The sequence below is a fragment of the Octodon degus genome, unplaced genomic scaffold (assembly GCF_000260255.1).
Source record: "Octodon degus isolate 3935 unplaced genomic scaffold, OctDeg1.0 scaffold00068, whole genome shotgun sequence".
In the NCBI taxonomy this organism is placed as follows: Eukaryota; Metazoa; Chordata; class Mammalia; order Rodentia; family Octodontidae; genus Octodon; species Octodon degus.
Genome location: NW_004524644.1, coordinates 3879066 through 3906731, shown reverse-complemented (window position 1 = coordinate 3906731; position 27666 = coordinate 3879066). Strand labels below are relative to the sequence as shown.

Below are 27666 nucleotides of genomic sequence, written 5' to 3'. Positions count from 1 at the left end.
GGTGCTGGGGGATTGAACCGCCGTCCCTGTGCTTTGCCAAGCTTGTTCCAAGTAGGTGCTTTAGACCACTGAGCCATCTCTCCAGCCCTCAGCTCTGTTTAAATATGTTTACCTATTAAAGGCAGAAATATTATTGGCTAGTTGGTTAGAGAATTAAAATAATAGCATTATCTCCCATGTCTCATCACTTCAAAATATTACAGTATTTCTGGTAATCCTCTCAGTTTTTATCATATTTTTCTGTGGTTATAATTTTTATTTTTAAAAAATCCATCTGATAGGCAAAAACAGTTGTGCATATTAAGGGTAGCAAGTATTTGATTCATGTTTAAATAAGGCTAAACATTTATTTTATTTCTCATTGTTTCTTTTGTGATGAAAACTTCCAAATTCTTCTAGTTTTGGTGGTGGTACTGCAAAATGAACCCAGGTTGTTGCACATGCTGGGCAAGTACTCTACCTCTGAGCTATATTCCTACCCCTCTTCTAGCTTTTTGAAATGTAGACTACATAATTAGTATCTGTAGTCATCATATTATATAGTAGTGACAGCTGTAACACTGAGCACATAGAATATTTGCAAAGCTTTGTCTTAGCATCATTATATACATACTTTTATATTCTAAATAGCCTGCATTATGTTTGTAATAGAACAAATTCCAGGGGGTACCTTTTTTATTTCAGTATTCTCCTAGTCCTGCCACTATTATTAATCACCAAACTTACTGTTACATTTCAATAAAAAAATTCAGTGAGCTCATTAATTCTTAAATATATGTAGCTTTCAAAAAACTAACTCAGAATCTCATGATTATTTCAGGCCTTTCGTGAAGGATCTAGAAAGTCATCAAGAGTTAAGGTAAGTATATTAAATTGAAGGTGTTACTGTGAACTATTTTGAGGAACTTACTAAATGACTTTTTGCTAATCTTTTTTTTTTTTTTTTGGTGGTACTAGGGTTTGAATTCAGGACCTTGTGCTTGCCAGGCAAGCATTATTCCCACTGAGCTATCTCCCCAACGCCTCTAAATGACTTTTTCTCCAATATATGTTCTCTTCATTGCTTTTTACATTTACAAGAAGTGAGACTTTAGAACTCTTAACTGGATTAATCTGTCATTATTTTTAGAGTATTGAACTAAACTTTTTTTAGTTCAGTACTCTAAAAATAATGAAAAAGGGGATGGATATAAATAATTAGAAATAGTAAGTTAGGGTAATTAGAATTTGAATGAGTATTATATTTTCCATATTATGTTAGTATATTTTCATACACATAAATGTAGAATCACATTAGGAAATGGAAAATTTGCTCTTTTGCATTTTATTGGGATTCTAAAGAAGTCAAAGCAGTTGTTCTACCAGTCACCATAGACTTAACATGTAAATACAAAGTGGTCACATGTATCTTGAGTTAATTAGAATAAATATTTTCTCAATTTACCAGATGCTAAAATTGCTCAGAGAAGCAAGGTTCTGTAACTCTGCTTCTTCCCTAAAACACTGGTATTGAGTTATAGAAGTAGCTTTGTGTTGTTATTGTATCTTTCTAGGTTAGGTATAAAAGGGTAATACAGTCAAATAGGATGTGAGGAATATGTTACATATTTTTTGTTCCTGTTGTATGAAGCAGAATAATAAGTCATTTTGCTACATTTCTGGAAAACGGAAAATATTAACCAGCACTCCCAAATGATTTTTCGCATAGTTTTGTAACTCTCTCTGTGTCGTTTGGTATAGTGAAAGTCTAGAGCTTCATAAAATGTTTTTTATGAGAAATTGGAGATTTTGTACTTAGTGTGTTAACTTGGATGTATGGAATTTGCAGACTAAAGAGTTCTGAAACTTTTTTTGATTGTTATTGGCTATTCATATTCTAGCGTTCCTCTATCTCAACTTATGTAATCACCTCAACTTTAGGCCACGTGTAAAAGTAGCATCGTTTATTTAACTTGAGATATTTTCATTTAGTACACAAAGAGGTGACTTCAGAATTTGAAATTTTAAAATGTTTTTGTGTGTCTCTAAAAATTATCTTTTCTTAGGCTGGAGGCAGGAGGATTGTGGATTGTTTTTTGTCTTTTTGAGACAGGGCCTCAGTGTACGGTTGAGGCTGGCCTTGAGCTCACTCTGTAGCCCAGGCAGGCCTCAATTCAAGGGTATCCTCCTGCCTTAGCCTCCTCAGTGCTGGGATTACAGGTGTGCACCGCCACACCTGCACTGATTGCTCTGAACTGAAGGTGAGCTGGGGCCTCACAGTGAGTTCAAAGCTAGTCTAAACTATACAGCAAGATGCTGTCCAAAAAATAAAAAATGAAAATAAATAAAATAAATAAATAAAAATTACCTTTTCTTTAACTTGAAAATATTAATTTAGGGCTGAGGAGATAGCTCAGCAGTCTAAGTGCCTGGCTGGCAAGTGCAGGGACCTGGGTTTGATACCTGGTGCCACATGCCTTCTGGGCTCCAGGCACACCATGTGGCCACCAAGACCAGGCGTGGTGGCGCACACCTGTAATCCCAGCACTGAGGAGGCTGAGATGGGAGGATCACTACAAGTCTGAGCTGCGTAGCGAGACCCTGTACCAAAGTACTAACTAATTAACTAACTAACTAACTAAATAAATGATTAAAGAAATTTAAAAAGAAAATATCAGTTTAAAATCATTGCAACTCCAGTAACTAATTCAGTATTAAGTTTTGTGTGGCTCAAGAGGTCAGGAAGAGCTGCATAAAAGAAAGACCAGGACAGCAGAAGGCATTTCTTGGGTGCTCAAAAAAGAAACAATTTAAACATTGAACAGAATATCTTAACAAATCATAGGGAAAGTTTAACATGAAGTAGCATCTCATAAAATCTGTTCTTGAGTGATTATCATAATGGATAATGTGTGTACACATAAAATACCAACTGATAAAGTAAGCCTATGCCCATCAAATAGTTACAGTTTATTTTAGTATATCATTATAGAAAGTGGTATTTGTGATAAAGATTGGTGATGCATATGATGGACGACTGGACTGATGGTAAATTTTAGTTCTGTGTTATTATGTACATGTCTGGGGTATGTAGGGACCTTTATGAACTTTATATGATAATAAAATTAGATTTTCCACATGGAAATCATTTTTTTTTCTCACAGAGATTTTGATATTTTCGATGGAAATGGAGCAGCATTGATAAATAAATTTATCCTATGGTCACTTGATAGATCTTGAAGTTGCACTAGATTAAGATTCAATTTTTTAATAAAACATTAAAACCATATATCAGAAATAAATGTACTGAATACGTAGCATTTGTAGTTCACATAGTTGCAGATTTAACAGTTGATGGTTTGTTGCTATAGGATAGATACGTATTGTCTTTAAAGTTTGAAAATGTATATGCTTTTTTTTTTTAGCTATTTGCTGACATTAGCCTGAGGTCTAAGTATTTGCAGTTTTGTTGGTGCCCTTGAGTCTGCTGCAGTCTTGACAGTGAAGCTTGGATGCTAGCTATTTCAGCTCAGTTTCTTTGAGTTTTTGACCCATATTTTTGTGGTACACAGAAAGATCTTCTTTCACTGTGATCAGCTTAGAAAGCCAAACACTATTTCTGTTTTATATTCTTTTGCATACCTTGTAATTGAGTTTGTGTGTGTTCGTGTGTGTCTCTAAGTTCAAGTAGTGATGTTTACTTTGCTGCAATTTTAGGGTTCAGCTCCAGAAATTGATCCTTCATCTGATGGTTCAAATTTTGGATGGGAGACAAAAATCAAAGCATGGATGGATCGCTATGAAGAGGCAAATAATAACCAGTATAGTGAGGGTATTCAGAGGGAGGCACAAAGAATAGCTCTGAGATTAGGCAATGGAACTGACAAAAAAGACATGAATAAAGCAGAAATGAACATCAATAATTTACTCTTCAAACCTCCTGTAGAGGTAAATATATATCATTTGTCAAAAAATTGTAAAACAAGACCCTTTTCGGTTTTGTGTATCTTTAGACTGAAAACAACCAAGCCATACTAATCTCTATATTTACTGTGATTTTAGAGCCATATTCAAAAGAATAAGAAAATTTTGAAATCTGCCAAAGATTTGCCTCCAGATGCACTTATCATTGAATACAGAGGGAAGTTTATGCTAAGAGAACAGTTTGAAGCAAATGGATATTTCTTTAAAAGGTATGTTAGTATATTTTCCACAGTTCACTATTACATTTGGGCATCTCACTCTATGCTGTGCATTTTTCCTTCCAGATATAATCATTTCATTATGTGAAACTATTGTGGTTGACCAGTGACTCATGATGACTTTTGAGCTATGATATCAGCACAACAAAAGCATATATATTCCTGAGTCTTGCCTAGCTCTCTGTTGAAAATCCTAGGAATCTACATCGAAGATAAATAAAAAGCTGGGCCAGCGAGATGGCTCAGTGGAATAAGCGCTTCCCTGGCAAGCACAAGGGCCTGAGTTCAACCCCCAGTTCCGCCAAGAAAAATAAATAAAAAATAAATAAATAAAAGATAAATAAAAAGCAGCATAAGCTAGATGTGTAACATACCAGTCAGGATGTCATGAGTTCTTGAAGTAACCAGTATCACTTTCTAACCAGAATGTGAGCCTGAGAAGATCCCGGTGTCACTAGGCAAAGTCTGTTCCTCTTTATTACACAGTGGTAGATTTGTCCCTGTATTATTGCCATCCCAGCAACTCCCACAGTATTGGTGTTGGAATAGTTTTGGAAGCCTATTTTGCGCTTTGGGATTCTGCTAGAGAAATAATATGATCCTCTGATAGCCATTGCTTCCCTAAAATCTAGAAGTATATTCCTATCTTTCAGGGGATAACATTACCACCCTATGCCCTAAATTATTAAAAACATCTTGTTTCAAAACTTGAGTTTTGAAAAATACCTGGGAGTCTTTCCCCTTTCATATAGCTGGGTTGATCTGAAACAGATATAAATCCAACAGTTTTAAATGTACCAAGGAATAAGAACTTTAAAAGTGTAGACTATAGGACTGGGAGATAGCTTGGCAGTCTAAGCACCTGCGTGGCAAGCACAAGGACTTGGTTCAATCCCTGGTACCGCATGCCATGCTGGCCCTGGGAGGGGAATCGTGCAGTCACCAAAACAGGGCATAGTGGTGCACGCCTGTAATCCCAGCACTGGGGTGGCTGAGACAGGAGGATCACTGCAAGTCTGAGCTGCCTAGTGAGACCCTGTACCAAATAAATAAAGAAAAGATTAAAAGTACAGAATATAAATCTTTCTATAAAAGCAGTGGTCATTCTTTATCTTAGGCCAGGTGTGGTGGCCCATACCTATAATCCCAAGGCTGAGGCAGGAGCATTGCCATGAGTTCAAGGCCAGCCTTGACTATACAGTAAGATTCTGTCTCAAATTAATTGCCTTTGGCTTAGGTAAGGTTATAATAGAGAAAAACAGAAAGCTTGTTAGCATAAAATAACCAAAGGTAAGAGTAGGCTTTGGAGTCAGACTTGTGCTCTCCTTACTGAGAACCTTGTAGACAGTTCTTAAACTCTTTTCTCAAGTATTTTTAACTTTTTCTTGGAAGGACAATAGGTTGTTATATTAAAACATTAAAAGCCTGTAATTTTTTTCTTTTGTAGACCATATCCTTTTGTTTTATTCTATTCTAAATTTCATGGGCTAGAAATGTGTGTTGATGCCAGGACTTTTGGGAATGAGGCTCGATTCATCAGGCGCTCTTGTACACCCAATGCAGAGGTAAATTAACTGAACTATTTTGGGGGGAGGTGAGGGTTGAGTATGGGTAGAATCTGAGCAGTAAGTACTGAGGCTGAGGTAGGAGGATGGCTAGGTCAGTGCCAGCCTAGGCAGTTTAAAAATTTAATGAGATTTTTTAACTGTTTCCCTTGGAAGATGGACAGGAGATTGTTATATTAAAAATGTTAAAAGACTAAAAGTCTCAAACTAAAAAATGAAAAAAGGGTCTGGGGACATAGTTTGATTTGCAGGCTCTGGATTCCTAGTACCACTAAATAAATAAATAAATAACCAAGTCCTGGTAACTTTAAACACTTCAATTGCTTATGCAATTTTTTCTTTCTTTTCTTTTCTTTCTTTTTCTTTCTTTCTTTCCAGTACCAGTGATCAAACTCCAGACCTTCCGCTTGCCAGGCAAGCACTTATTCCACTGAGCTATTTCCCCGGCCCTGCTCATATATTTCTTTTTTGAAATTTTAGGTGATACTCTGTGAGGTCTTCAAAATTACACTTTGAAGAAATTGTAATGTTCCTTGTAAGAGGGAATATTGAGGTTTTTTTCTGTCCATATAGAAAGTGGTATTTATGGGTCAAATCTATAGTAATCTTACTAAGTTAGACGTAAAAACTAAAGTAAATTTTATATGAGCTACTCTAATAGTTTTAATAGAATAGTTTTTTATGTAGGCTATAAAATAATATTTGTTTTTATGTGCCAAAATAAACATTTTTAATTCTAGAATTATGTATTATTACAGCTGATACTATAATGTTTGGAGCCACATAGTACATCCATGTCTTCTTTGTCACTTGTTTTGTAACGCTAACCATGCCTCATCTGTATCTATAAAAGGTAGTGTTGAGAACTTAAAAGAGTATCATGTAAAGTATCTGAAATTATCATAGACAAGTACTGTTGGCTGTGTCACTACTGTATTCCATCAGACCCAAGCTGCCAGCCTTTATAAGACTCCCAATTTCATAGAAGCCAAAAGGTGAAAAAAATATACTTCTTAGAACTGATGAACTATGAATACAGTGTTTATTTTTTGGATGCCACATGGGCTGTTGGGGGCTAGCAGGGGGCAGCAACATACAGGGCATTTGAACAACTTTCCCAATTGACAAGCACTGGTTTTAGAGGTCTTATGATTAATAGTAATTTTTCAAGTTGTGTTTGTGACTTATTTTTAAAGCTATATAGTACTTAGCCAAGTTGCACAAAAAGATACTTCTAAAAAGTAATGTATAGAAATATATATTTTTTAACAGGTGAGGCACGAAATTGAAGAAGGAACCATACATCTTTATATTTATTCTATCCAGAGTATTCCAAAGGGTACTGAAATTACTATTGCCTTTGATTTTGACTATGGAAACTGGTAAGTTCAATTCTATAAATGAATCAGTTGTTTCAGAGTAATTTCTTAATGTCCTTATATGAATTTAGATAATTTTCATTGCTTTTTAATAGCTTTTAAGTATGAGGAAGCAGTTGAAAGTCTTTGACAAGCCAGATGTAGTGATGCATACCTGTAATCCCAGCACATAGGAGACTGAGGCAGGAGTATCACTGAGACTTCAAGGCTAGCCTGGGCTGCAAAGTGAACAAGGCCACCCCGAAATGCATAGCGAGACCCTGTCTTTAAAAAAAAGTACTTGAAAACAAGTACTTTTGTTATTTGCTTCCCTTATGTCATTTTTGCTTATATTTTAGGCTTTCACTTACTGTAATGTAATCTTCACACTGTATGAGTAGTAGTCCTTATCTAGCCATACAACACTGACTTTGTGGTGTGAGATTTTTTCTTCACTCTTGTATTTTAGGTGACAGAATATTAGTTTTCTTGGGTAATTGATATAAATGATTTTTCTTTTCCCCTCAAAATAAAATAAATTATACCACATTTTCTTTGCAATGTATAACTTAGAAAGAATGAGTTAGAGATCCCTGGAAAGAACAATGAAAACTATTTTTCTGAAACACTGGCATGAAACAAGGCTTAGTTCGGAATATAAAAACTGTTTTATTTCTGGTTGAGACAGGGTCTTGCTACGTAGTTCAGGCTGGCCTCCAACTCACTCTGTAGCCCAGTTTGGCCTCGAACTCAAACTCCTGCCTCAGCCTCCTGAGCACTGGGATTACCAGCGTGCGCCACTATACTTGGTAAAAACTTCTTCATCGTAACACACTTTAGTCTCCATATAACATGGGAATAGTGTAATTAGTACTGTGAAGATAAGCGCTGATTATTTTTCAAGCTTCATTTGAGAGAGAAAGAAAATATTTAGAGACAAGAGGAAACACCTTTTAAGGATATCTCTTAAAAAAAAAAAAAAAAACGTGGTTGGGGCCAGGGAGATGGCTCAGTGGAATTAGTGCTTCCCTGGCAAGCGCAAGGGCCTGAGTTCAATCCCTGGTTCTGCCAAAAAAATGAATAAGTAAATAAACAAAACAAAAAAAAAACGTGGTTAGTAAATCATTTCTTAAAGTATAATACAGATTTAAGTCAAATTTGAGGTCAATTATATAATACTCTATGACCCCAGAAATAATGATGGTTTATGCCTTAATGTATACTTACTTCGTGTAAGCTGCCCTATCAATTTACTTTAAGAGTTAAAGTTTTGACTCCCCAACACCTTTCAGTAACTAACATTGTTAGCTATGCCAAGATTCAGTCTGTGGCCCCCAAACCAACATCTACTTATACTACTATTTTTATGAGAAAATACATTTCTTTTGTTATAGTTACCAGAAATGCCTAAAAAGTTGAGGATTACTTATAATCACTAACTGCATATGATTTTATAGAGTTGCAGCTTAAAATGGATTAGAAATTTCCATTTTGTTTTGTATTTTGAAGAAATATTTATCTGATTATCATTCCAGTAAGTACAAGGTGGATTGTGCATGCCTCAAGGAAAATCCAGAGTGTCCTGTTCTGAAACGTAGTTCTGAATCCACGGAAAACATCAATAGTGGTTATGAGACTAGAAGGAAAAAGGGAAGAAAAGACAAAGATATTTCAAAGGAAAAAGATACACAAAATCAGAATATGACTTTGGATTCTGAAGGAACAACCAACAAAATAAAGAGCTCAGAAACAAAACAAAGAAAGCTTTCTCCACTGAGATTATCAGTATCAAATAATCAGGTATTGAACTCTGCTGATTCTGAATGAAACTGAATTAAAAGAAAATAATTTGTCATATTTTACCTTTTTATTTCATGGAAAACTTTCACAATTTTTTAAAGTCCCTTTTCTTATTTTATGAAGTACTTCTGGGTATAAACAAATTTTGCTGTAGTAAGTACATTTGTTGTATTAAATAAGAAAGCCTTGCAGAATTGAAGATGAGATTTTCCTAAGCTTTGGTAATTACAAAGAATTTTGGATAGTACTTTCCTTCTATTTATAAGTGGTTTGTTTATTTATTTTTTGGTGTATTTATTTAAGCATGAATTCAGTAGTGGAGATTGAACCTAGGACCTTCATATTAGGTTACATCCCCAGTTCTTTGTAAATTTTGAAATAGGGCATCATTAAGTTATTCAGGTTGGTCATGAAACCGTGATTTTCTTGCCTTAGCCTCCCACAGTGCTAGGATATATAGATGTGTACAACTTTGTCCAGCTATGAAACTTTTATTTAATATCTGAAGTTATGAGATTTCCTTTACTGAAATACTTGGACAAAAATAAACTTACCAGGGCTATAAGGGTGCTATAACCAATAGCAAATAGCACTTTTAAAAAAAACCTTACTAACATATGAGATAATTTGGGGGCTAGGTAGTTTGAGAGCTGGAGATATAGCTCAGTGGTTGCGTGCTTGCTGGCACGCAGGAACTTCTGAGGTTTCATGCCTAACATGGAATGAAAGAAAAAAAAATTAAGGGAACCAGATGTATAATCCCATCTACTGAAGAGGCTGACATGGGAGGATTTCAGGTTCAAAGCTACCTGGGCAATTTTGTAAGACCCTTCCTCAGAGTTTTTTTGAGAAGGTAGTTTTTGCTCATGATATAAATGCCTTATCTTGGAATGGTTTCCCATAAGTTTTAAATTGAAAACATTTATTGAGTACTTCATATTTGCAGGTTTTATAAAAAAAACTTTCAGAAAAAGTACAAATAAAGGCCATAGTATTATATTTGACATAATGGCTATTGATAAGAATTTTATTAACTATTTAAATTTTAGAGTTTTAGAAAGCAAAATTATTTGATTACATGATTTTGAACAGTTTCTTGAATTAAACCCATCCTAAATAGGTTTGTAGTGTCTATGTTGAATTAGTGGTTTTCATCGTGGTGGTTTTTTGCTTGTTTGCTTTTGCTGGATTGCACCCATGGCCTTTACACTGAGCTACATGCTACCCTTGTGTTTACTCTGAGGCAGTGTCTTGGAAAGTCACTAATTTGCTCTGTCAGGTCTTAAACTTGCCACCCTTCCACCTCAGCCTCCGGGTGTTGAGATTGAGGCATATGCTGTCAAGCCCCGCTGGTTGCATCCTGCAGACTTTTAAAACAGTTTGATGTGCCTAGTTTATAACAGTGTAGTAGTTTCCATAAAGAAGACATTTCTGTTTTTCAGGAACCAGATTTTATTGATGACATAGAAGAAAAAACTCCTATTAGCAATGAAGTAGAAATGGAATCAGAGGAGCAGATTGCAGAAAGAAAAAGGAAGATGGTAAGTGGGGAGGCCAGTAGTTGCTTTATGCTCAGCTGGACTGAGGGCAGCCAGCGTGCCATGGAGTATTTTTATTTGGCTTTATCATGACCATTTAAGTAAATTCCACTGATCTTTTGTATTTTACTGGTATTCACTAGACATTTCAGAATGTATGACATTTTAGAAGTAATTTTATTGACATTTTTGAAGTTGGAAACTGTTAATAAATGTTAATACCACCACAATTACTGTTCATAATGTCTCTCATTAGCTGAATGTGCCCTTTTTTCTTCAAGATTTGAGTAAAATGAAAACAACGTTAAGCCTTATTATAGCACCAAATAAGTAGCTTATATAAAGCCAAAACAAAGAATACTACTGGTTGATAGCTACTATTTCTGTATTCTTACACTGTTTTCATAAAACATAAGATTTCTCATTAAGTTTAAGCAGGTCATGGTAGCACACACCTGAATCCTAGTGTTTGCGAAGCTGAGGCAGGAGTGTCACTGCGACATTGTACATAGTGAGGCCATGTCTCAAAAAAAAAATTAAAATTTATAGCTCTCATATTACTTGTCAGTGTAAAAATGGAATGAGAAATTTCCTCAAAAAACAAGGCCAGTTAAAAGGGCCTCTACTTTGTTGATGTGAAGGTGATCTTACAAACTAACTGACAGCCTATGACAGGTAGGTCCTCATTGTCGTTAGCTGACACAGTCCTTAGCCTCCTGTCCTAGAGGTCTCCGTGCCGCACTGCACGGATGGCCACGTGGCATCTTTCCAGTTGGTTCTGGGTGGGCTTCTCAGCATGAGTGTTTTGTACTGTGAGGTCGTCCTGCCAATATCACGTGGTGTCCACAGCTCTGTCAGAGCGCGGGGGCCACTACTGCTCTGTTGAGATAGGGCAGTTAGAGATGGAAAAGAAGAAAAGCAAATGCTGCTGAAAATTGGAGAATTTGGAGGTTGACAAATATGAAAGAGTTCCTATATCCAAAGGAATACTAATTTTTTTTCAAGATTCAATTACAGGCAAATTATCTGCTGCCCTAATTGTTTTTTACTATTACCTGGCACCTTCCCTAAGAGTGTTACATTGCATTTCCTGTGTAGGAACTTCTGAATGACCAATAGAGTTGCTGTGTGCTACAGGATCTTCTCCTTCACAGTTAGCTGTATGAACTATAGCAATCACTTTAAAATCAATGACAATTTTAAGAAGACTTGTTCTGTGTTCATGCGGTAGTTTCATTAAAATTGTGTTCTATTAAAAATTCTTATGGCTATGTAGCTACTTTTAAATTATCAATCTATCACCCTGAGACAGAGAGTGGCACCTAGAAAATCCTTATCTTCTGGTGGAAGAAAACTGGATGCCATTTTACTGGTGTTAAACTTGGAGGGGAAAAATGTATTTTTCTATGCTTACTGGGATCCACACTTGGCCCTGATTGTGTTAATACAGAATACTTAAATGTTTTTATACTCATTTAGCATATTTATCCTAGTATCTACTACTAACATGGCTGTGAAACTGGGAATTTCATTCATGATAATAAAAAGTAGATAATTTTAAATGTGAATTTCTTTTTTGTATTTTAGGGAAGGGTCTGCAGGGTGTTCAGGGTCTCACTACTAGATTGTACTTGTAGTGACCTGCCTGTTTACAGCCTCCCAAGAGCTGGGATTACAGGCACGCACTGGGATTATAGACCCCCAGTCTCAATTGCCCTCTCAGCATGCCCCAGGGGGTGGGGCTGACAGGGCAGGCCTGGGAATGGAACCCCTGGCCCCAGGTGCTTAATCTGCTGAGCTATTTGGCCTGCCCTTAAATGTAAATTTTATAATTTTGTATTTTGAAAGGATAGGAAAGAAGACTTTTAAATGTTTCTTTGGCTCCTTGCTCCAGAGCCCTTAAAGTCACTGCACTCTGTTCTGATTGATGTATTTGCTTTGGTGTTTATAGAATTTTTAGAGGTAATTAAGCTGAATGCAGAAGCACACATATTGGGATTCCTAAGCCATGAGTCTTTTTTTTTCTCTCAGATATTAGTATTTGTTTTATAAAATGAACCTTTTATGTTTCGAATTTTTGCCATTATTTTATGTTGTCTTTGAGACAGGGTCTAACTATAGTTCAGTTTGGCCTTGAATTCACAGCAATCTCACCTGCCTCAGCCTCCTGAGTACTGGGATTACAGGTGTAGACCCTCACACCTGGCATAATTTGCTTTGGGGAAAGTTGTCAAACTAATTTTTCTCCTGTGACAAGCAGACTTCTAAACTGTTAAGGGTTATAGTGATATAGGCAATCATGTATGTTTTCCAGATTTGCATAAGGAGTCAGGAATACCTCCTTCCCATATAAACTCCCCATAATCTCCAAATTAAAATGTATTTCAGTCTATCTTTTGTAGTATAAATAAGGGATACTTTACCACTGAGGTAAAGTTAGGTACATGAAGTTTCCTTATAGTCCAGGAAGTCTTGCCCAAGACTAGTCAGAATTTTTCACAAGTCTCAGTTATTGTCCTTCACACCAAGAGTTGCTTAGAAATCTAAACGGACACGTTATCCAAAAACACACTCTTTGGAAAGTTGAGTCTGGTAAACACTATATTCAGTTCTCAGCCTATGAGACTTCTGTGTATTAGCTTCCCATTGTTCAGACTGGACACCCAGCCCCGGAGTTTAGAGGAGGCTTCACTGCTCACAGTGCCAGTCCCAGATCTACTGGCCCTGAGCAGGGGCAGCATGCAGAAGGGCCTGGCCCCTGGAAGCAGAGTGAGAAGAGTCCCAGATGGAGACTCCAAGGCCCTGCTAAAGCCACTCAAGTTGGTTGGCCAACCACTACACCATTTGCGCAAATTAACTCTTTGAGATTTCCTGTTGTTTAGGAAATTAGCATTTCTGAGACTTGTACACCTTTGACAGTGTGTGGGTTTTCTATCTAGTGGCTGACACATCCCAGGAAAACATGATTATTCAGAATCTATGCTGCTATTTTGTGTCTTTAAGAAGTGACTTGTTTTAGAATTCACTGTCAAAGATGCAGAGTGCCCCTACCACCGGTGCTGTGGGTGAACCCAAAGGCCTTCACAAAAGCTGCAGACTCAGCCCCTCAGAGCTTGTGGGCTGGGCCAAAGCTCCTGATTCACATGCTGTTTAATGAGACTTAATGCAGGACGCAGACCTTTACAAGTTTGGCCTACTGTGGCTGCCCATAGAGTCAGATGGAGAAAAGTGCAAAAGATCTGTCTGCGCGCTGAAGATCCGAATGATCCAGCCCATGGCCTGGTGCCCACAGTAGTGTCCCATCTGCATGCATCTGCCTCAGGAGGCAGAAGGATTTGCAGGGAAGACTGAGGGGCCCATACCAGGAGGCCGCAGGGTCTGTGCTAGAAGCTAAAAGGCCATGAGAAGCTGAAAGCCAGGAGACACAGCCCAAGGCCAAGGCGAAGACCAGTTCCTCCAAGGAGCTCAGCCAGAGCTCTTGTGAGGAAAATCAAACAGTGAAGCTCTTCCAAGGAAAATCAGCTGAACTGCTTCCCTCCTGTTCTTTTTATCATCCTTAAAGTGGCTCTCCCATGCCCAGAGCTATGCTGACTGAGTTCTGCTGGTTGTCCCTACTCAAGTTGACAGTTAATCATCACAGACGTGGGTCTCACTAAGTTGTACCAGCTGGGCTTGAATTTATGCTATTCTTGCCTCAGCTTCCTGGAGGGCTGGGATTACAGGAGTGATCCATGCACGACTGGAGTTTTTTTTGTTTTGTTTTGTTTTTTTCTTGCGGTACCGGGGATTGAACTCAGGATCCTGGGCTTGCTAGGCAAGCACTTATTCTACTGAGCTATCTCCCGAGCCTAGGACTGTAGTTTTAGTAGTAGTAAAGTATGAAAGAGGGTACATTTATGGCCAGAAGCCATCAGGACAGGACTGCGGTGGAATCACTGAACCCTGCGTTCTCCGTTTTGTATCCTCCAGTTCATGCTGATCATTGATTAGGATTGTAAAGATCAGTAATTCCTAACATGGTAAACGGGAACCAGTTTATTTTTATAGGCATTCTGTGCAAATGAGGTTATTCTGCTTTAACTTCTGTGCAGTAGATTTAAGATGTCCCAACCCCTCCTTCAGCGCCTCCAGTTCTGTCTTCACATAGCAGTGACTCCCAGCTTATGTAACACACCACGGTTCTCACTCAACTGGAGCACTGTCTGCACAGTCACCAGAGTGCTGGGTGGGAGTGCAGGCAAGGCAGGCTGGGTGTGCCAGTGTGGCGACAGTGCCATGCGGGCGACGGACACAGGTCCCACTCGCGACGCGTGCAGCTTTCCACAGCTCGCATTAGTAACGGGGCATTTTGTAATCCTCAAGATTCACTATCAGTCTGTTACTGCTGTTGGAAAGGGTAAGAGAAGCTTAAGGAGACCTGTTAATATCTGTACTGCAAGATCATAGAGTAGAATAACTTATTTTCTTTATGATTTTGATTTCTGGTATTCATATTTTCAGACTACAGACACTTAAGATGAGGAAGGCAAAACTGCAGGTGAGGGGAGACTGCTGCTGCTGCTGGCTGAGGCAAGGCCTGTGCCCTGGCTCAGCCTGCTGAGCCTCAGAGGGTGCAGCCTCCGTGCTCAGCGCCTGTTTCCTACTTGACGGTGCATGGAAGAGCAGTTCCAGGACCCCAGATACCTTTTTTCCTCTTCTATGCCACCTCAAATTTCCCTGTAAAGCTCCCTGACAGCATCCACACATTCAAAAGCTTTATTTTTAGCACATTAAATTTTCAGCCACATTTTTGGAGCTAAATTACAATGTCTACTTGGCAAAGTATATTTTTTTCAGTTGCTATGTTATATAACATACTAATTCATATTCTTTGTTATGTAACCTTGAGCTGCATCATGCTGGTTTCCCCGTCTTTTGGAACTTAAGACAATAATATTTGTGTCTGTTCTGAAAGTTGAAAATATAAGTTTTTACTACCATATCTTTATTCTTTGAAGTACACAGCTGGAATAAAGATTCTCAAAATATCCATACCGCAGCAAATGGTATTAGGAAGCATCTTAGCCTCTTGTTCTCAGCTTATAGGAAGTTGTAGTACTCTGTATTTACTGTTAGGAAATCATAACTGAAAAAGGACATTGTAATAATGCACAGTGAGTCATAAAGGAGACCCATATAGTTTAGTGTAACATCAACACTCCTGCATGGACAGTGTATAAGAAGCTGCACAGGTATCCATCTCCATATCTGGGTCTGTCACCTTCCCAGTTGATACTGAGCCAACAGTGAGTACAGAAGTCGCATCGTAGTCCTATGGATGCTCTAAACTGCATCAAGTAGTCTGCAGTTACCTTGGTCCTTAAATACTTTTATTTAGTAATATGTGAAATGTTAGGCTACATGTATGTATGATGAACATGAAAGTTGAATTATATGAACCCTAAGGAATTTGAAAGTTGGTTAAGTGTGCAAATGATTGTTACCCATGTAGAAAACCAGGGTATGGCTGCACATGGTGGTGGACACTGGCAATTGGGAGGTTGAGCTGGGAGGATCACCACGAGTTTGAGGCCAGCCTCAGCTACACAGTGAGCCTGAACCATCGTAAGATCCTAGCTCAAAAACACCGCTACCACCAAACCCAAAACTAGGCACTTTAGTATTTCCAGGCTGGGATAAAGCTACCAGGAAATCTGTTTGGTGCCCTCAACTTTATTCCTGCTCAATTAGAGCTGTTGTGACTCACGAAGACTTGCCCTCCACTGTGCTTCCGTAGGCTGGCAGGTGTGTGCTTGTGACCTGGAAAGCGGTGGCCCTGGGGAGTCACTTGGGCCGTATGTATTACCTGAGGCTCTACCTCTGACAGTCACTTCTGATATAGGGACTTAGGTTACAGCATGGGACTTTTCTTTTTAAAATCCTGACCAACTCTAAAAATCGAGAACTATCTCTAAATGATGAATTTTGTGTTAACTGGCCATTGTACTATTTATAGGGGAGTCCTATTTTTATTTAAATGAGTTTGGGTCTTTCTATAACTTATCTGAGCTTTATTCTCCCATGCAGAACAAGGAAAGTTGTCAGAAAATCTTCTCCTGGCATAAATTCCTAAGTGTTTTAGAAAATCCAGGGTAATCTTTTTTTTACACAATTCATTGTAAGGCAAGTTTTTTCCCCCTGGGAAAATATAATTTTCCCATGATTTTAAAATATTTTTGAGGTAGCCACAGTAATTATCCACTTCAACTTTATTCCACAGGTGAAGCAGTTGTGAAGGTGAACTATTTGTTATACTTGGGATTTCTAAATTTAGTGTTAGAAAAGCCCCAATACCCAGTCATAGTGTTTACAAAAAGCTGCATGATAAACAAGGGTCAGGTCAGTGATTTCGAAGCCCAGGGCCAAGAAATGTCTAAGAATTCAGCTTTAAAGTGTCCAGTGCCAGTGCCTTGAAAGAGCATCTTTTGGCTGTGCTGTGTTTAAAGTGTCTGACGACCCTTCCTACACTAGGAGAGGGACTGCAGAAGTAGACTCATAAACAAGTAATCTGACCTCGCTGGACCTGTTTCCTTGTCTGTAAAATAATGGTGAGAATAACACGCTTTGTGTCACACTGGCAGGATGGCAGTTTGCTATAATAAATTAGATGCTCTGATATCCTACTTTATTCCTTTATTGAGTGTGACAAAAGTACAGGCAAGCATAAGCAACCACTCGTTTCAAAGTGTAGGCGTCCTAGTGCTTGAACCTCAGCTGCTGATGGCTGGAGAAGAGGGATATTGACAGGACCATGCATGGCAGCCAGACCTGCAGTTTCTGATAGTTTCCCCATGGAGATGACAAAGGAGGAAAGACAAGTTGGTCTGACCCTCCCCAGTTCTTTTCACTTGTGAACCAGGCAGGGTGGCTGCACTTGCTGCTCTGTTAGTGTAAGCATTCACCGGGCAGCTGCATCTGGCTGAGGCTCTCAGTCTTGCTCTTGGTGCTGGAGGGGACCCTTGCTGTTCCCTAAGGGCTGTTCTGAAGTGTTAGTGTGAGAAGAGGAGAGAGGACAGAGGCTTGCCTTAACGATGAGGGGCCATGAGGGCTAGAGAAGAAGGAATAGTCAGCTTGTGGGACGTCATTTTCCCAAGTATTGTCTAAAAAGCTCAGACATTGTTTGAACTTAATAACAATCTAGTGATGTGTAAATATTACTACCCTAGCTTAGCATCTCAGAAAGGTTAACCTGCTTAGGGTCACAGAGATCCTGGTAAAGTCATGACTTGAACCCAAGATTTCACCCCCCACAACCATCCCGATGTAATATACCAATAATCTATTGCCTCCTCTGAACATTACCTTAGGAATTCTTAATTTTTAGTAAAGGATTGGCTTATGTATTAAGACATTGTTGATTTTGGTAAAACAAGGTAGATACTGAGGCCTTTTAAAAAAGTCATTAACAATCAGCCAAGCTTTCCTTTCATGAAATAGATTTGTAATACCAGGCTGTACAGAAATGTTTGGGACGCTTACAGATCTTGAATACCAATGCACCCCGCTCCTTTTTTCTTTCTTTTACCAGCAACAGACATTGTTAATAATATCGTAGTAGTACTTTTTCAAATTTGAATTTTTACTTCAAAACAATGATATGCCACTTAAAACTTAACTTTTGTAGACAAGAGAAGAAAGGAAAATGGAAGCAATTTTGCAAGCTTTTGCCAGACTTGAAAAAAGAGAGAAGAGAAGAGAACAAGCGTTAGAAAGGATCAGCACAGCCAAGACGGAAATCAAAGCTGAGTGTAAAGATGCACCGATTGCCAGCGATGCTGAGGTCAATCAGGTAATCCTATTCAGGTCTATTTTCATTTTCTTGAACACCTTCACATAAAACTTTTATACACAATTTAGTTACATCTATAAAAACTTTAAATTATGGCTGGTACTAGACTTCCATAGCATTTGCAAACCCAATGGGAGATTTAGATTTAAATCATGGAACCACACTGGGATTTTTGTGGCAAGAGGGAAAATGTTTCATTATGCTAATTTATCAGAACCCGTACATTTGGAAAGCTTTTGAAGTAGGTTAATGCTATTGAATTTCAACCCATAAACATAATTGAAAGTTCCATTATGTTGTCCTTTAAATTAGGAACAAGCAAAAGAAGAAACTGCTAACAAGCCAACCCCTGCCAAAGTCAATAGAACCAAACAGAGAAAAAGCTTTTCTCGTAGTAGGACTCACATTGGACAGCAGCGCCGGAGACACAGAACGGTCAGCATGTGCTCCGATATCCAGCCGTCTTCTCCCGACATTGAGGTCACATCACAACAAAATGATGTTGAAAATACTGTGCTGGTAATAGAACCAGAGACTGAAACCGCAGTAGCAGAAATAATCACTGAAACTGAAGTTCCAGCACTTAATAAATGTCCTACGAAGTACCCCAAAACAAAGAAGGTATGATTCTTAAGGAATGGAAGAACTGTTTTTTCAACAAGTGTCTTATATCAGTTAATTTTAAAAATTCAGTTTATCACATTTTTTAACAAGCTAAATGGGGCATCATTTTTATAATTGCAGGGTTTATTTAAAAAAAAAAAAATCCCAGAACTGTAAAGTTGCATTATGGTGATGATAAATATATTAAGACTTTATGCTGTAGTTCATCATTTCTTTAATTGCATTTTTTTTTTTTTTGGTACTAGGAATTGAGCTCAGGACTTTGTGTTTGCCAGGCAGGCACTGTGCCTGCTGAGCTATGTGCGTGCGCAGCCTAGATTTAAGTGTCCCCATTTTGTGTACAACACCATGCCACACTCCTCCAAACTGTTCTCCTGTGTGCTGCCACTCGTCTTCCTTTTGGTGGTGCTCAGAGCTGGACACAGGCCCAGGGGCATCTAGGCAAGTGCTCCTGCAGGCATTTCTCTTTTATCATTGTGTTTTTTATAATTCCCACCTTGTAGATAAGAACCAAATGTGAAGAAATTGCTGATTTCAGTAGAATGTACTAAAAAATGTATTTCAACGGAGACATTTTTGATCGGATTAATAATAAAAATCCTTGGAAACCTGTCAGATTTAATGAAGCATTTTTTGGGAAGGAGTTTACAATTTGGGCTTTTCAGCTCAGAGATAGCAGGATACCCTATACGAAGCTACTGCTTTTTCTTCCTCTAACACAGAGTACTGATGAGACCAGAGGTACCGGTACCCTAAGGCTCCCAAGGGTCATAAAGAGATCCTTCCCTATCATTTATTTCAAAGTACTTTGAAACTACATTTATTTTGTTTGTTCTTACCTAATTCAGTAGTTTATAAGCAGATCACTAAAACAATGCAGAATATATATTTTAATGGTAGAAATTAAATAACTTATTTGCCCGAGAGCCACGAGTTGAGACCTAACCAGTTGTGTCTAATTTATAACTAGTACTGCCTGCCCCACTCCCCATGTATTTTTTTTGGCCATGTCAGCCTGCCCGCAGGGCAGGGCTAGTGCAGCATGTGGTGCCAGGGATCGAGTGCAGTCCCTGTGCTTGCCTAAGCTTGCCTAAGCATGCGCTTTAGTCCACTGTAGCTGTCTTCACCGCCCTCTGTGTATGTTAAACAGGCCAGTGCTTGCCTTCAATGCTGTTTTGGCTCAACTTGAAGAGACAACAATTTCACCTTTTGTGATAAGAAAAAACTCATGTTTAAAGGCATGAAACTGCTTTCTCAGTTATAAATATGACATAAATCTGCATGTAATTATTAAATGATGAGATGATTCCATTATGCCTAGATACCCTCCCCGCAAGCAGGACATGTAGGCTCTTATATCCTATCTTCTTTTCCTGCAGGTTTTGCTTATGGCATTATATTGTTACTTTTATTTTGGTGGAACCTGGGATTATGGCATTATTTTAAACAACATTATATTTCTCAATATTTAGAGTAGGCCAGCTTATTGGGATTCTCTCTAACCATAGCACTTATTCTGGGTCAGAGACTCTTCTAAGGGCTGTGTTTAGGGTTTAACTTTACATAGGGCTCATGCTGGGCAAATGCTCTTAACGCTGAGCTTCATCCAGCCCTGTTTTTCACTGTCATAACATTACTTGGAGAGCTAGGTTCCATTATAATCCCTTTACAGGTAAAATTGAGATGCAGAAAAGTTATGTAATGTCCTCATGTTCAGCGTGTAAGTGGCAAAGCAGGATCTACTCCATCTGTGGTTGCAGATTCCATGTGCTTGACCCCCACATATTGCTTATCCTTCAGTGCACATGCCCATCAGGAAAGATTCTATAAAATGTTTAATCTGGTTATCAGAAAACAGGATAGATGAAGTATTTTACTTTGTTAATGTGCCTGTTTCTCTACATCGTGTGTGTGTGTGTGTGTGTGTGTGTGTGTGTGTGTCTGAGAATAGACAAATACACATACACTTTTTCTACAATTTACATTTCCCATGAAATTAAAAGGATCTTATTTCATTACTAAGCATATGAATTGCAAGGCAAAGGGAAAACTTTTTTTTTTTTTTTTTGTTAGAACCGGGGACTGAACTCAGGCCCTTGCGCTTGCCAGGGAAGCACTTATTCCACTGAGCCATCTCCCCGGCCCCGGAAAACCTTTTTTTAAAATTAGTTCTTTATAATTAAGTAATCATTATCCTTTATGATCACATATCAAATTGGATTAAAGATTGAATTATGCATGTTGTAGACCAAGGAATTAAAATTAAAAAAACTAAATTTTTAAACCATAGCTTTTGAGTATTTTAAACCTCTTCAATCAGGAATTGTCAGTGCTGAGTTTTGTGTTTTGTTCATGTACAGGATTTGTATCGACTCATCTCTCAGATTTTGAGAGGCACTTTGGATCCAAAAGCACTGCTAAAATCAGATTTTCTAGTTCAATTTATACGTATAAAACAGCAACAAACCTAAATTTAGTGTCTGTGACATTTATAACTTTTGTTATGAGGATGTTCTGTGAGAGAACGCATGCAGTGATCCGCACAGTGACGCAGTCTTCTTTTCTCTAGCACCTGGTCAGTGAATGGTTAAGTGAAAAGAATGAGAAGACAGGGAAACCTTCAGACAGCCTTTCGGAAAGGCCTCTGCGCATAACTACAGATCCTGAAGTGTTAGCCACACAGCTCAACTCCCTACCGGGCCTCACGTACAGCCCCCACGTATACTCCACTCCCAAGCATTACATTAGGTTTACTTCGCCCTTCCTCTCAGAAAAAAGGAGAAGGAAAGAACCTACTGACAACGCTTCTGGCTCATGTAAAAAGGTGAATATTTCTTCAGATGTTAAGAATCTGGGATGAACCGAACGGCAGTATCATTCCTTGCTATTACTTGTAAAATAATGCTTTTGAAATCAGCTCTACATTTAAGATAACGAGTAGCATTACTATTAATTTACTTTTCTGTCTTATTCAGCGATGGTTGAAACAGGCTCTGGAAGAAGAAAATTCAGCAATTTTGCATAGATTCAACTCACCCTGTCAAGAAAGATCCAGAAGTCCTATAATCAATGGTGAAAATAAAAGCCCACTACTATTAAATGATGGCTGTTCCCTTCCAGGTAGGATTTCTGTTCAGTGCTCTTCTAGCGCGAGCAGTGTGGCAGGACACAGTTCTGTAACAGCAGAGTCGACTTTATGCTGTCAACTTCACAGAGCACACTGTTAGATGCATTTTGTCATTTCTGTTCTCCACACCCTGTCTCCAAGACAAGACATGAAACCCTTAATTTGTGATTCAGTATACTTTGGGGATTATGATTTTTTTTTTTTTCTCTTCAGTACTGGGGATTGAACTCGGGAACTTGCGCTTGCCAGGCAAGTGCTTATGGCTGAATTTTTAAGGTCTAGTTTTGGCTTTGGGGTGACTGTTTTCAGATTCAGCAGGTCTCTTAGATAAAGCATTTGCAGTTGTTATAGTCACTTGTAAGATGTCCTCAAAACCTTTAGGGAGCTCTTCAGGCAAGGTAGTCCTTGCTAATAAAAGATTGATGGGGAAATGTTTCATGTTAATTCTACTTTAAAAAACTATAGTTAAAAAATTTAAAAATGTAGTTTTGGGGTGAAAGTAATCGTAGTTACTATATAGTATTATCTTTCAGAACATCACATTTCCACAATGTTACAGATTATAGCAAATACCAACAGTATAATTTCTTATAGATTATTATTTTGCCAACAGATTTAACAACACCACTAAAAAAAAGAAGACTGTATCAATTGCTAGATTCTGTTTACTCAGAAACCTCCACACCTACTCCTTCACCGTATGCCACACCAACCCATGCAGACATTACTCCTACGGACCCATCATTTGCCACTCCTCCACGGGTAAAGTCAGACGATGAAACCTGTAGAAACGGTTACAAACCCATATATTCACCAGTCACCCCCGTAACCCCAGGCACACCAGGAAACACCATGCACTTTGAGGTGAGAAATTTGAATGAGAAAGATCTTTTCAGTCCATATAGATGGGGAATGAGTGTACTAAGAAATGAAATGGAAACTGGATGCGTACACTTATGTGAATATAGACATTTTTTAAAAAACATTTTTATTTGTAGTAATGACCATGTGTGTACAAATGGACCTCTAAGCATGTGTCTTATGTGGCATCTTGGTTCAGGAGCCTGATGGTTGGGTGTTCATGCCATTGTGTGAGATGTGTTTCCCCCTCAAACATCATTAGAACATCAGGATTTTATCTGTTTGGTGTGGGGGAAACATAATCTTATTTGGGGACTAGAAAGAAAATAGGAAACAGCCTAAAACCAAAATGTGTATGGTAGTTTTTCAAGTTCATTTCAAAAAATTTCATAGATTTTTATTACATATTTTAATTTTGCATTTTGATTATTCCTTTTATGTAGAATATTTCTTCCCCAGAAAGTTCTCCAGAAATAAAGAGACGCACTTACAGTCAAGAGGTAAGGAGCTGATTTAAAAAAATTAAACTGCTGATTTTCCCCCAGTATCAGTATTTTGCTTAGATTTTAAAAGTCAACAGTCTCAAGATGTCATTGTGTGTGTGTATGTGTGTCTTCAATTCTGTAAACAGGGATATGACAGATCTTCAACCCTGTTAACATTGGGGCCTTTCAGAAATTCCAGCTTAACAGAGCTGGGCCTGCAAGAAATAAAGACTGTTGGTTACGCCAGCCCGCGGGGCAGGGCCGAGGCCGTGCGGCCGGGCCTCGGCGAGAAGGAGCCCGCGTCGGATCTCCACCTGGGGCTGGACTCAGGCGAGCCAGCTGCCGCCTTGCTGAAAACCATGGAGGCGCCTGTTCTCGACAGGCCCGAGCCCTCCGGCCCCCTGGACTCCACCCAGCCAGGACGGGGCGCACTGTACTCGTCCTGGGTGAAGAGTCCCGACCGGAGCGGCGTGAGCTTCTCCCTGAATTCCAACCTCAGGGACCTGACGCCCTCGCACCAGCTGGAGGTCGGTGGCGGCTTCCGAGTAAGTGAGCCCAAGTGCCTGACGCAGGAGGACGCGAGAGCCGCATTCATGGACACAGCTGTGTTCTGTTCCTCTGAAGACGGGCTCGGCTCTGGCTTTGGACGGACCGCGCACGACAATTTGATCGATGGGAACTGCACACCTCAGAATCCACCACAGAAGAAAAAGGTTACAAATTTAGCAATTCATAGTTGTTTTTTTTTTTTTTTTCTTTATACTTGGTTTGAGGGTTAATTCATAGTTAGAAAATGTATTGTGTAAAGGCATTAATTCAGGATAAAGTTTTTATGTGTACATTTTTAAAGCCTCTTGTATTTAATTTAAAAATACAGAGAAGCAAAACATTCTAGTAATACAGAAAGACCTTGTAGGGCATATGGTTTCAGAGATAGAAACCTCAAGATGATTTATTTGGCCAGATGAAAAACTTTTAAAAATAATCACCTCCTAACCAAAAAAATGAGGCAATTACAGTCTTCTATCCCAAAGTTAACTGAAAAGGCTGCCTTGTGGAGGACAAGTGTCCCTCAGTATCCCGTGCAGGTCTCCTTAGCTCTTGGCGGGCAGCAGAACACGTGGGGCAAAGCGGAGCGCAGGGCGAGCAGGAGTCCCCGCAGAGACAGTAATTAAGGTGCCTTACTGCAGAGGGAGGAGCGGAGGCAGCACTTACTTATTTGTTAATAGGCTGATTGCTTTATAAGTCAAAGAATTGTAGTGATGTGTGCTTTTAATTTTTATAACAGAGTCCAGTTGGCAACTATGTGGGAAGCAATGTAGTATAGTGGAAAGAGCACGGGCTTTCAAGTAAGACCTAGGTTCGAATCCCGGCTCCAACACTCACCAGCTGTGTGACCTTGAGTGAGTGAGTTACTCAATTTCCTCCTCTGTAAATGGGGATGATAATATATCTATATATATAATACCTATTGCATAGGGTTGTTGTGAGGATTATATGAGATAATGTTATGTAAATCCTCTAAGTACAATGCCTGGCATATTGGAGGCATTTGATAATTGTTAATTATTTATTGGAAATTGAATTATTTTATGTAATTTTTAAATGTAAATATTAGTAATTCTCTTTAGAAAAAAAATGGTTCTGATCTATAAGTCAAGAATAAAAGGCTTTCTTCTGTCTTTCTCAAGGTCTCCCTCCTAGAGTACCGGAAGAGGCAGCGGGAAGCTCGGAAGAGCGGCTCCAAGAGTGACAGCTTCCCGCTCCTCAGCACGCTGCCGGGCGCCACCGGGAGCCTGGGCAGTGAGGGCTGCACACAGGGCAGTGGAGGCGGGGAGCAGGTGGAACCCAGTGCCGGCCCCCCTCTATCCGCTCCCGCAGCAGCGTCCAACGCTGCTGAAGAGGCTGGCAACGACTGTCCCGCCAAGGATGCTGCTGCCGGTGACAAGAGCGAACCAGAAGTGCAGTGGTGAGCTGTTGGGAGACGTGCTTGTTAGTAACCTGTGCCTCCTGTTTGCATGGTTCTCAAGGTTAAGCAGATACTGGTGCCCATCATTTAGAAAGGTCTTTGCTAAGTTGCTTGTGCTGTTTGAAGTCCATTGCGTTCACTTCTTAACAACTTACACTGCTCACTGAAGCTTTCCTCTCTTAAGCTTTGATCACAATGAACATCCTATAGATTTTGTCCCTTCTAGTTACCCTGAAAGAACCAGCGTTATTGTTTCCTCAGCAGGCAAGGACGCAGCTGCCTGTAAGCCTCAGCAGGTGCCAGGGTTGTTCACTCTGGCAGTCTGGGCCATACGGTGTTTTGGACCCCTTGGCAACTGGAAGTGACTTTGTAATGTTACTATACTGTCTTTGGCTGCCCCTTCCCTCACAATTTGACCAACACGAAGAAAGTTAAGTCTGGGGAATAAAATAGTTTGGGAGCAGTTAGCAGAGTAAAACAAGATTAGCTATTTTATTTTTTTTGTATTTTGTGCAAGGTCTCATTACACAGCTCACTCATAGTGATCCTCCTGTTTTCAGCCTCCCAGCGCTGGGATTACAGAGGGGCGTGCACCACCACACCCGGACTCAGTCATCAGCTCAGCGCGCCTGGGGGCGGGGCCTGTGCAGTCTGTGGTGCCAGAGACCAACCCTGGTCCCTGCGCTTGCCTGAGAAGGCGCTTAGCTTAGTCCGTTGAGCTATCCTCCCAGCCCAAGATGAGCTATTGTCAAAGTTTAACACCGATTTTCCCAGTAGAGCAGAATCCTCTGTCTGAGAGAACAAATTGAGTATCATGGGACAAGGACCAGCCTAAGTAGCAGTAGCTTCTTTGAAATGAGAATGCTCTGGTTTTACTTTAAAGGACGGCCTCCACCTCAGTGGAACAAGTGAGAGAGAGGAGCTACCAGAGAGCTTTGCTGCTCAGCGACCACAGGAAGGACAAAGACAGTGGTGAGTGAGCCGTTCACTTGGCAGCGTGGGTGGCCGGCGCCAGCTCTGCCTCTGCGCGGGAGCCTAACCTCTTGGGTCTGCTCTGCTTCACCTCCAGGGGCAGAATCACCATGTGTCTCATGTTCACCGAGCCATGTTCAGCCCTCACCTTCATCTCATTCAAATCACATTCCCCAGTTGCAAGCTAAGGGCCTCGGCCCTCTCAGTGAACTCGTGGAAGGTCAGTAAGTGTGTGACCCGTCATGGCTATTGACTGTGAAACCTTTTAAATGAGAGAATGCGCACTGCTGTTATGTCAATAAAAGGCAATATTTACCGTGACACTACATTTACTGTAGATTTCTTCTGCTTGTTACAGACCCCGATCCTGAAAATCCAGAACCCACAACCACACATGAATGTCCATCCCCAGATACTTCTCAGAGCACTTGTAAAAGCCCTTCAAAAGTGAACAAGGTAATGATGTGGACTGACTGTGGTCGCTTGCAGACGGTGCTGTGCAGAATCCAGGGTCCCTCTGTGAGTTGTGGGCATTCTGCCCCGTGTGCTCGGCTGTGCTACTTTATTGGTACTCACACGGGACCATGAGACGGCTCACCAGGCAGCCACATTTACTACCCCTCAGCAGCTCACGCTGTACCCACGAAGCCCACTGTGTTCTATACTTCTCAGGAACTCTGTGAATTACTTAACCAGCCCGTCCATGCTTTAAAACAAAAGGTAAAATGACATTCATTTATTTAGAAAGGGACACGGGCCTTCCAGGTGCAGGGCATGGTGTTAAGCTCGTTGGTTTTCGCTTCTTAATAAATTCATAGTTTAGTCTTGTATACGTGAGTGTATATTTTTTTTTTAAAAAAAGGCATTAAACATCACAATTGTTGGAGAAGGGGGAAGGCTCATTTATACAAACCAAGTTTTGCTGAAGCTGGGTATCGAAATTCCACTTAGGGAACTGCAAGCTGGTGAATGTTTTAGGGTTGTTACACTTCTTTAGAGTGAAAGCTCAGAACGCCTCTTACCTTAGTAAAAAAGGGAGAATAAGCTCAAAGACCACGATCCTTCTGAAACCTGTGTGCACTGAATCTCGTAATACCACTGGCTGCCAGCCACAGTGGCCGCCCCTCGTCACGCTCGCTTTCTCTTGCAGCCTGGCTCCCCGGGACCCGGGACCCCCGCGCAGCAGCAGCAGCAGCAGCAGCAGCAGCAGCAGCAGCAGCAGCAGCAGCAGCAGCAGCAGCACGCCAAGCCACTGTCCAAGCCCGAGCCCCCCTGGGAGGCGGCGGAGGCCGAGCTCGGCGCCCCGCTCCGGCCAGAGCCGCCCAAGCCAGCGGCGAGCAGCGCCCCGGGCCCCGGCA

At 39.9% G+C, this 27666-nt stretch overlaps 1 protein-coding gene and 1 non-coding gene across 2 annotated transcripts in view; both read left to right on the top strand.

Annotated features, from left to right (window-relative positions):
* Kmt2e (lysine methyltransferase 2E) overlaps positions 1–27666 on the top strand; it is a 107601-nt gene that overhangs the window by 75437 nt on the left and 4498 nt on the right. Inside the window, exons 8-27 of the mRNA XM_023719498.1 lie at positions 821–859; positions 3697–3927; positions 4042–4172; positions 5629–5746; positions 7019–7128; positions 8640–8904; positions 10347–10445; positions 18106–18270; positions 18583–18891; positions 21464–21718; positions 21870–22014; positions 22635–22885; positions 23326–23382; positions 23514–24080; positions 25059–25336; positions 26220–26308; positions 26406–26528; positions 26667–26764; positions 27459–27495; positions 27541–27663. Of these exons, the coding sequence (XP_023575266.1) occupies positions 821–859; positions 3697–3927; positions 4042–4172; positions 5629–5746; positions 7019–7128; positions 8640–8904; positions 10347–10445; positions 18106–18270; positions 18583–18891; positions 21464–21718; positions 21870–22014; positions 22635–22885; positions 23326–23382; positions 23514–24080; positions 25059–25336; positions 26220–26308; positions 26406–26528; positions 26667–26764; positions 27459–27495; positions 27541–27663 (3490 nt within the window). The remainder of the gene's footprint in view (positions 1–820; positions 860–3696; positions 3928–4041; positions 4173–5628; positions 5747–7018; positions 7129–8639; positions 8905–10346; positions 10446–18105; positions 18271–18582; positions 18892–21463; positions 21719–21869; positions 22015–22634; positions 22886–23325; positions 23383–23513; positions 24081–25058; positions 25337–26219; positions 26309–26405; positions 26529–26666; positions 26765–27458; positions 27496–27540; positions 27664–27666) is intronic.
* Positions 23070–23170, top strand: LOC111817748. Its single transcript, XR_002821877.1, has one exon. It is a non-coding gene; the product is annotated as a small nucleolar RNA U13 (small nucleolar RNA).